Below are 10882 nucleotides of genomic sequence, written 5' to 3' on the forward strand. Positions count from 1 at the left end.
CTCTCCCTCTCCCTCTCTTTTGTAATGCAAAATATAAATAAAGAATTTTTTAAGAATATTTATTAATCGAATGAAATATGATTGTTTTAGAGCGAACGCATACTCAACAGCAGTGGTTTCAATATTTACCTCAAGAAAGAACTTTATCAACTTACCGATAGCATTAAAGCGCGCGGCGTGATTTACAGTTTGCTACACCTATCAAAAGTGCACAGATGCAGAGGTGTCATAACAATCTCATCGGGCAGCTTTGCATTTGTTCTCTCGCATTATACATATCGATATCAAATACCGGTGACGGTGGTGCTGCCGACAACAACGACAGACGAAAAGATTATGATGTGTAAAGCCTATCCATTATCACGAGTGTTTGTCAAGGGTAATAACTTACTAGAAGCTCATCGTGCCGCTTTAGATATTGCCATGAGTGAAGGCTTATTTTATCTTGACGGGTATTTTCCTTTAACAAAATCTTATAAAAAATTCGATTGTACGTATACATTGCGTACTGATGCGTGGTTAAACCGTCGTACACAAATGCCCGTATTGACGTAAAGATGTATTTAATATATATATAAAAACAGGTTAAAATGTTTTTATAAAATCGGTGAAATCCTCGTTATATTCAATTAAGTAAAAATATATGTTCTTTTCATTTAAAATATTTGTATTTAATTTTTATACTCAGATTAAGTCAGTGTACAATAGCTTCAATATGCACTACTAGTGCATCTAATCGAATTCGTTATTTGTATTAAGTGCAAATACCTTTTTGTTAAAAAATCATATCTTCATCAATATCATATACCTATTTTGTGTATGTTTTTAATTGTACCACTCGACAATTAGTTAATTTGAAGGACATTAATTAATAGTTTTCTTATCATATTTCATTATTGCCGCAAAGGATATACTCCTTTCGCTAATAATAAGTTTTTGAGTGAATTATTTAATATTACTTCGATAGGAACGATCATCCAAACATGATTATTGGTCAAGCCACTTTGGGCATAGAAATCATGAAGCAACAAAGTAATGTTGATGTGGTACTTTTGCCGACGACAATTGAAGGTTGCGGATTAACAACAGCTATTGCAATAGCTATAAAAGGGTGCAATTCAAAAATAACAGTTATTGTAAGCTAATAGCTCTTCTATATATATATAATTTATACATTTTTTGTTGTTTCACTAATTAGTTTATATTAAGAAAAAGATTGTATTCACTTAGATAAATTATTTGTATTATAATCTTAATTCTCTTAGGAAGTCCATGATACAGGATCTGATTTATTCCAAGAGGTGAAAAAACAAACGAATTCATCTAAAGAATTGAATATTCCTACGAAAGAGTATATGGCATGTCCTTTAAGAAACATCCCGCATTGCGTGATCGACAGGTTTATTTCGGTAACTCCAGAGTTGATTCATTCTGCATCCATACATCTACACAAGTCTGAAAGTTACTACGATTGTTATGGAGCAATTGCTTTAGCTGCAATTTTATCTGGTCAGCTTAACGATCTACAGGGAAAAAGGTGACTTTTTTTATAAATTCGATAATGTTTTCGAATTTCTTAATTTATTAATTCCGTAGCAACGCGTTTTATATGTTTTGTAATCGTAATGTATATGCACTATAAGCAATTTAAATTTCAATTATATAATGGCATTATGATTTTTTTTTCGCGCCAGGATAGTAATACCTTTATACGGTAGAATGGATTTGAGCGAAGAAGATCTTACAATAGATAGATGTATCTTTAGACAATTTCATCTCGAGCTGATTTCAGACGATCTAAGCCCCTTTAATTTTGAATAAATCTAACAGAAAGCTGAAATATAAGCAAAATTATGTATCAACCGTAAACAGAGGAAATCAAAAATATAGATTAAGTCACACAGCTTGAAAAAAATTCGATCAAAGTTACGAAAAAGACGACGTTTCTAAATTGGAGACTGAATAACGAAGTAATTTTATCAACAATCCCGTATCGGTATATCAGATATAATATTGAATGTAAAATTCAATGTAATCAGATACAATATTAAAAATTTTCAATTATATCACAATAATAATGAACGTCGTATGCCTCATTAAAAAAACAAAAATTTTTAAATCGGTATATATTTAAAAACTTTTTTCATGTGTATGAACATAACTTTTTGTATTACACAAATATTTATCAGTCTTGATGTTTAGCAAAATTGTAGTCAACTAAAGGCATAATTAGCAAACAAAAATTGAGAAGTACGTCATAGTGGATATAACGTACTTATCGACTTGATCATATCAACCGGTTTTTAAATATTGACTGTACCATTTAATTTCATATAATGTTGATATTACTTCAATCGTTTTAAAATTAGATTTGAAATGAAATATAATCCCGAGAAAAATTGTTAATATAAGGTATATTTCCTGTCGCTGAACTTTGGAACTGAAATATATATCTGAGAGTTATCGAAAACAAGAAAGATAATTCTAGTACAGTCTAATGTAGCATCAGAAAGTAGACCAATAATTATATATAATTATGTACAATTATATAAAAAATTGACACACTTTATGATGATGCACCTGATATCCGAAAAGTATCAGGTATCCGGTATTATTTGGCACTTTTTTACTATCCGCCTGGATATTCGGATATCATTATAGTAGCCGGGAATATCCGGTTAAAATTTTATATCATTAAAATGTGGTTATACAATTTTATATCATTAAATTGTTAATTATACAATTATATAAAATTATGTATAAAATATATCATATTATACAAAATATGTTATATATAAAACATTCTAACAATAAAGTATGTTCATATATATAACATTTTTTCCAGGATTAATTGATATATGTATGTTTCTCCAATTTGAACGAATAATATAACGAATAATATGTACGAACGAATAGTATAAAATGTATAACTAATAGGAAATATACGTATTGTATTCTCTTAGCATGTAGTATATAATAAAGAAATAAAATATTAGTACACGTAGGAAAATAAAATTTAATTAATTTTATTGAGCGTTCCTTCATCTCTTGAACAAAGAAACCAGCAATAGAAGTGTATATATGTAAGTTATACATACATGATGCGTTCTAAAGAAAAGTTATGAAATTGAAAAATATGTATGTGTCGATTATATTATATAAATCGGGCAATTTTTGCTTTTGCATCACTGTTGGCAATCAGGGATTAACACAAAAAATAATATGATTTATTACGACATATTTTTTCACTAATTAGAAAAAAAACCATTTACAATAAAGCTGATATTTATAATATTTTTCATATTTGCAAAAATATTTTTTGTCTTCATTCCTACGTCGAAGAATAATAAAAGTTATTTTTCGAATTTAAAGAAAAAAGGAGAGACAAAACATCTCTCAATAATTAAACAGATATTGTAAAATTTCATTAACATGTAATAAATTAAAATATGAAAATAAGATTAAAATTTGAAGATTTTAAAAATTAAGATTACCTAGATATGGAAGGTAAGGGAAAAAGGAATATAAATATTCATTATTTATCGAGTGGTTGGTTATCATTGGTTGGTTGCAAAGTTTATAAAGACAAAATACACATATATGTATTCTTTCTTTCTCCCCTTTTTTCCTTCCTTTTCTTCGTTTATTGTAGAAAAAGAAAACACAGCTTCAGAAAAGAACGAATGATACATATATTTATTATTGACGACAATTCTTTGCGAGAAGCGACTTGAATCGGAAGATAATTAAAATCGAGTTCGACATTACCCTTTAATTAATTACGCCGTTTGTCCGTAATTGTAAGTGATTCTCGTGCAATTTTTAAATTTTAAACATGTCCCCGTCGCCGAAGAAAAAAAAGCAGGAGAAAACAGCAATGCAATCGACGGAGATACCAATGCAATCGACGGAGACAACAGTGCAACCGACGGAAACAGCAATGCAATCGACGGAGACAGCAATGCAACCGATGGAAACAGGCGCAATGCAATCGATGGAGACAGCAATGCAACTGATGGAAACAGCAATGCAATCGATGGGAATACCAATGCAACCGATGAAAACAACAATACACTCGATGAAGAAATCAAATGCGTGGAGATTTTCTTATACTGTGGCCCGCACGTTGAACCGGCTAGGCTTTAATCTCACATGGGTATAATTTCAGATTTTGACATCCACTTAATTTGAAAGCTAAATATTCATCAAGTATATATTGCTACGCAGATTGTACATAATTATATTTTTATGCGTACCGTCTAAAACTTTTAGAGTGAATCTCATATTGACGAAATCTCATTTTCACGAAATCTAATTTTCATAGATTGAAAAATAAGCCATTCTTTTTCAAGAATGGATCAATTTTCACTCTTTAGAGTGAAATTCCATTCCAAAAATTTAGAGAATATGATACAATTTCTATATATATTTTGAAAATAATTGTATTAAAGTATATATAACTCTTTCTCCATTCGATTATTAATACATTACTAATGAATTATTTGCATTATCCGAAGTAATAATCGCAATACATCATATATTATATTGTGTACATTCAGTGAAATATGGAAAAGAAACGCAAGTTACTTTCAGTTTAATATTTTTTTGTAGAACGTAATTGAAAAGGGATGTAACAAATCAGGGCCCGGGAAAGAATATGAAATTTCATGTGTCACAATCCAACAGGCGGCGTCTTTTCTAAAGAAATATATTTTGGAAACACCTTGCTCTCAGGTAATAAATAATAATAAATAATATTATGAAGTTTAATTCTTAATAAATTTCAACACTTTTAATAAAATTAGTACAAATCGAAATAATCTGAGATATTTATAAATATTTCATTATGATATTGCTTTGAAAGTACAATTGCAAAAGTGTACAATCCCTATTTCTCAATCTCAAGAAAGTGTACAATCGGTATTTCTCAAAGTTTGTTAGTATTTCTTATACGCAAGTGTATACAAAAATAAGATCTATCAATTATAGTATCAAAAGTATAATTTCTCATTTTATATATTAAAGAGACTTAAAATACAATCATAACTATCAATCTCAAAATAAATAATATATTATAGATATTTGCTACAACGATAATATAACCGAAAAATTGCTATTTTTTACCTGCTTATAAAAAAGAAATGGACCTATATAACGCAGAAAAAACGTACTTTTATCGCTCTACAACCAGTTATTGTAACAAAATTTCAAAATTAATGTTAGAATATTTTAATGATTCAAAATATTTGAATTAATTTTCAGGAAAATTTTGTTTTTTGAGTTGCAATTCGTTATTATTGCAAATGAACGAATTACAATTTAAGAACTATTTTAAATAATGATGTTATCGCATATTATTATTGTACACATAAATTATAGAATAAAAAAATGTCAATTTGATCCCCACATTCCTTCCTCTTTCTCTGTATCTCCCTCTCTTCCTCTCTTTTGCAATGCAAACTATAAATAAAGAATGTTTTAGGAGTATTTATTAATCGAATGTAAAATGATTGTTTTAGAGCGAACGCTTACTCAACAGCAGTGGTTTCAATATTTACCTCAAGAAAGAACTTTATCAATTTACCGATAGTATTAAAGCACGCGGCGTGATTTACAGTTTGCTACACCTATCAGAAGTGCAGAGATGCAGAGGTGTCATAACAATCTCATCGGGCAGCTTTGCATTTATTCTTTGTTATTATGCAGATAAATATCGTATACCGGTGACGGTGGTGCTGCCGACAACAACGATAGACGAAAAGATTATGATGTGTCAATCGTATCCATTATCACGAGTACTTGTCAAGGGTAATAACTTTCTAGAAGCTCACCGCACGGCTTTAGATATCGCCATGAGGGAAGACTTATTTTATTTTGATGGGTATTCTTCTTTAACAAAATCTTATGAAAATTTGACTGGACGTATTCATTGCGTACTGATGCGTGGTGAAACCGTCGTACATAAATGCCCGTATTGACGTAAAGATGTGTTTAATATAAGTATAAAAACAGGTTAAAATGTTTTTATAAAATCGGCGAAATCCTTGTTATTCTATATTAAGTAAAAATATGTTCTTTATTATTTAAAATATTTGTATTTAATTTTTATACTCAGGTTAAGTCAGTGTACAATAGCTTCAATATGCACTACTAGTCGAATTCGTTATTTGTATTAAGTGCAAATACCTTTTTGTTAAAAAATCATATCTTCATCAATATCATATACCTATTTTGTGTATGTTTCTAATTGTATCATTCAAAAATTAATTAAATTTGAAGGACATTAATTAATAGTTTTCTTATCATATTTCATTATTGCCGCAAAGAATTTACTCCTTTCGCTAATAATAAGTTTTTGAGTGAATTATTTAATATTTCTTCGATAGGAACGATCATCCAAACATGATTATTGGTCAAGCCACTTTGGGCATAGAAATCATGAAGCAACAAAGTAATGTTGATGTGGTACTTTTGCCGACGACAATTGAAGGTTGCGGATTAACAACAGCTATTGCAATAGCTATTAAAGGGTGCAATTCAAAAATAACAGTTATTGTAAGTTAATAGCTCTTCTATATATATAATTTATACATTATTGTTTCACAAATTAGTTTATATTAAGAGAAACATTGTATTCACTTAGATAAATTATATGTATTATAATCTTAATTCTTTTAGGAAGTTCGTGGTACAAGTTCTGATTTATTCCATGCGGTGAAAAAACAAACGGATTCATCTAAAGAATTGAATATTCCTACGAAAGAGTATATAGCATGTCCTTTAAGAAACATGCCGCATTGCGTGATCGACAGGTTTATTTCGGTAACTCCAGAGTTGATTGATTCTGCATCCATACATCTACACAAGTCTGAAAGTTACTACGATTGTTATGGAGCAATTGCTTTGGCTGCAATTTTATCTGGTCAGCTTAACGATCTACAGGGAAAAAGGTGACTTATTTTACAAATTCGATAATGTTTTCGAATTTCTTAATTTATTAATTCCGTAGCAACGCGTTTTATATGTTTTGTAATCGTAATGTATATGCACTATAAGCAATTTAAATTTCAATTATATAATGGCATTATGATTTTTTTGTCGCGCCAGGATAGTAATACCTTTATACGGTAGAATGGATTTGATGGAAGAAGATCTTACAATAGATAGATGTATCTTTAGACAATTTCATCTCGAGCTGATTTCAGATGATCCATGCCCCTATTAATTTTGAATAAATCTGACAGAAAGCTGAATTATAAGCAAAATTATGTATCTACCGTAAACAGAGAAAATAAAAAATATAGGTTAAGTCACACAGCTTGAAAAAAATTCGATCAAAGTTACGAAAAAGACGATGTTTCTAAATTGGAGACTGAATAACGAAGTAATTTTATCAACAATCCCGTATCGGTATATCAGATATAATATTGAATGTAAAATTCAATGTAATCAGATACAATATTAAAAATTTTCAATTATATCACAATAATAATGGACGTCGTATGCCTCATTAAAAAACAAAAATTTTAGAATCTATATATATTAAAAAATTTTTTTAATGTGTATGAACATAACTTTTTATATTACACAAATATTTATCAGTCTTGATGTTTAGCAAAATTGTAGTCAACTAAAGGCATACTTAGCAAACAGAAATTGAGAGGTATGTCATAGTGGATATGACGTACTTATCGACTTGATCATATCAACCGGTTTTTAAATATTGACTGTACCATTTAATTTCATATAATGTTGATATTACTTCAATCGTTTTAAAATTAGATTTGAAATGAAATATAATCCCGAGAAAAATTGTTAATATAAGGTATATTTCCTGTCGCTGAATTTTGGAACTGAAATATATATCTCAGAGTTATCGAAAACAAGAAAGATAATTCTAGTACAGTCTAATGCTGCATCAGAAAGTAGACCAATAATTATATATAATTATGTACAATTATATAAAAAATTGACACACTTTATGAGGATGCACCTGATATCCGAAAAGTATCAGGTATCCGGTATTATCTGGCACTTTTTTACTGTCCGACTGGATATTCGGATATCATTATAGTAGCCGGGAATATCCGGTTAAAATTTTATATCATTAAAATGTGGTTATACAATTTTATATCATTAAATTGTTAATTATACAATTATATAAAATTATGTATAAAATATATCATATTATACAAAATATGTTATATATAAAACATTCTAACAATAAAGTATGTTCATATATATAACATTTTTTCCAGGATTAATTGATATATGTATGTTTCTCCAATTTGAACGAATAATATAACGAATAATATGTACGAACGAATAGTATAAAATGTATAACTAATAGGAAATATACGTATTGTATTCTCTTAGCATGTAGTATATAATAAAGAAATAAAATATTAGTACACGTAGGAAAATAAAATTTAATTAATTTTATTGAGCGTTCCTTCATCTCTTGAACAAAGAAACCAGCAATAGAAGTGTATATATGTAAGTTATACATACATGATGCGTTCTAAAGAAAAGTTATGAAATTGAAAAATATGTATGTGTCGATTATATTATATAAATCGGGCAATTTTTGCTTTTGCATCACTGTTGGCAATCAGGGATTAACACAAAAAATAATATGATTTATTACGACATATTTTTTCACTAATTAGAAAAAAAACCATTTACAATAAAGCTGATATTTATAATATTTTTCATATTTGCAAAAATTTTTTTGTCTTCATTCCTACGTCGAAGAATAATAAAAGTTATTTTTCGAATTTATAGAGAGAGGGAGAGACAAATCATCTCTCATTAATTAAACAGATATTGTAAAATTTCATTAATGTAATAAATTAAAATATGAAAATAAGATTAAAATTTAAAGATTTTAAAAATGAAGATTACTTACATATAGAGTGTAAGGAAAAAAGGAATATAAATATTCATTATTTATCGAGTGTCATTGGTTGGGGGTTGCAAAGTTTATAAAGACAAAATACACATATATCTATTCTCTCTTTCTCCCCTTTTTTCCTTCCTTTTCTTCGTTTATTGTAGGAAAAGAAAACACAGCTTCAGAAAAGAACGAATGATACATGTATTTATTATTGACGACAATTCTTTGCAAGAAGCTACTTGAATCCAAAGACGATAATTAAAATTGAGTTCGACATTACCCTTTAATTAGCGCGGTTTGTCCGTAATTGTAAGTGATTCTTGTGCAATTTTCAAATTTTAAACATGTTTCCGTCGCCGAAGAAAAAAAAACAGAAGAAAGAACAGGAAAGAGCAATGCAATCGACGGAGACAGCAGTGCAACCGACGGAAACAGCAATGCAATCGACGGAGACAGCAGTGCAATCGACGGAGACAACAGTGCAACCGACGGAAACAGCAATGCAATCGACGGAGACAGCAATGAAATCGACGGAGACAGCAATGCAATCGACGGAGAAAACAGTGCAACCGACGGAGAAAGCAATGCAATCGACGGAGACAGCAGTGCAATCGACGGAGACAGCAGCGCAACCGATAGAAACAGCAATGCACTCGACGGAGACAGCAATGCAACCGATAGAAACAACAATGCACTCGATGGAGACATCAAATGCGTGGAGATTTTCTTATAATGTGGCCCGCACCTTGAAACGGCGATGCTTTAATTTAACATGGGTATAATTTTAGATTTTGACAATCACTTAATTTCAAAGCAAAATATTCATCAAGTATAGTGATTATAGTATGTGGATTATACATAATTATACTTTTACGCGTGCTGTGTCTAAAATTTTTAGAATGTATCTCACTTTGACGAGTAAAATCTTACTTTCATAGATTGAAAATTGAGCCACTCTTTTTCAAAATTATATCAATTTTTACTCTTTAAAGTGAAATTCCATTCCAAAAATTTAGAAAATATAATACAATTCTTATATTTAAAAAATAATTGTATTAAAGAATATATAACTCTTTCTCCATTCGATATTAATACACTAATGAATTATTTGCATTATCCGAAGTAATAATAGCAATACACCATATATTATATTGTGTACATTCAGTGAAATATGGAAAAGATACGCAAGTTAGTCAGTCTAATATTTTTTTGTAGAACGTAATTGAAAAGGGATATAACAAATCAGCGCTCGGGAAAGAATATAAAATTTCACATCCCACAATCAAAATGGCGGCGTCTTTTCTACAGAAACTCATTTTGGAAACACCTTGCTACCAGGTAATAAATAACATTATGAAGTTTAATTCTTAACACTTTTAATAAAATTAGCACAAATCAATAATGTGAGATATTTATAAATATTTCGTTATGAAAATGCTTTGAAAGTACAATCACAAAATTGTACTATCTATATTTCTCAATCACAAGAAAGTACAATCTGTATTTTCCAAAATCTGTAAGTATCTATTATACGCAAGTGTGTACAAAAATAACATTTATTAATTAGTATAAAAAGTATATTTTCTCATTTTATATATTAAAAAGACTTAAAGTATAATTATAACTATAAATAAAAATAAATTGTATATTGTAGATATTTGCTACAAAGATAACATAACTGAAAAATTATTGTTTTTTACCTGATTGTAAAAAGAAATGGGAACATATAAAGCAGAAAAAATGTACTTTTATCGCTCTACAATCAGTTATTATATTAAAATTGCAAAATTTCAAAATTAATGTTAGCAAATTTTAATAATTCAAAATATTTGAATTCATTTTCTGGAAAGTTTCGTTTTTTAATTGCATTGCGTTGTTGCAAATGAACTATTTACAATTTAAGAACTATTTTAAATAACATCTTATTATATATTATAAATTGTAGAATAAAAAATGTCAATTTGATCCCTACATACCCCCCCCCCC

At 28.9% G+C, this 10882-nt stretch overlaps 3 protein-coding genes across 3 annotated transcripts in view; all 3 read left to right on the forward strand.

The window, feature by feature from the left end:
* The window catches only part of LOC108766288 (putative threonine dehydratase), a 3894-nt gene extending 2353 nt beyond the window's left edge, over window positions 1-1541 (forward strand). The window contains exons 4-6 of the mRNA XM_018515472.1: window positions 91-452; window positions 968-1136; window positions 1266-1541. Coding sequence (XP_018370974.1) covers window positions 91-452; window positions 968-1136; window positions 1266-1541 — 807 coding nt within the window. The remainder of the gene's footprint in view (window positions 1-90; window positions 453-967; window positions 1137-1265) is intronic.
* A 2294-nt stretch (window positions 1542-3835) lies between these two features.
* LOC108766224 (L-threonine dehydratase catabolic TdcB-like) lies at window positions 3836-6954 on the forward strand. The gene is made up of 5 exons (XM_018515389.1): window positions 3836-4156; window positions 4612-4734; window positions 5520-5881; window positions 6387-6555; window positions 6679-6954. The coding sequence occupies exons 1-5, from the start codon at window positions 3836-3838 to the stop codon at window positions 6952-6954; spliced, it is 1251 nt and encodes a 416-aa protein (XP_018370891.1).
* A 2286-nt stretch (window positions 6955-9240) lies between these two features.
* The window catches only part of LOC108766225 (L-threonine dehydratase catabolic TdcB-like), a 10122-nt gene continuing 8480 nt past the window's right edge, over window positions 9241-10882 (forward strand). Inside the window, exons 1-3 of the mRNA XM_018515390.1 lie at window positions 9241-9459; window positions 9601-9672; window positions 10112-10234. Coding sequence (XP_018370892.1) covers window positions 9241-9459; window positions 9601-9672; window positions 10112-10234 — 414 coding nt within the window. The remainder of the gene's footprint in view (window positions 9460-9600; window positions 9673-10111; window positions 10235-10882) is intronic.

This window comes from Trachymyrmex cornetzi, unplaced genomic scaffold (assembly GCF_001594075.2).
Source record: "Trachymyrmex cornetzi isolate Tcor2-1 unplaced genomic scaffold, Tcor1.1 scaffold579, whole genome shotgun sequence".
Lineage (NCBI taxonomy): Eukaryota > Metazoa > Arthropoda > Insecta > Hymenoptera > Formicidae > Trachymyrmex > Trachymyrmex cornetzi.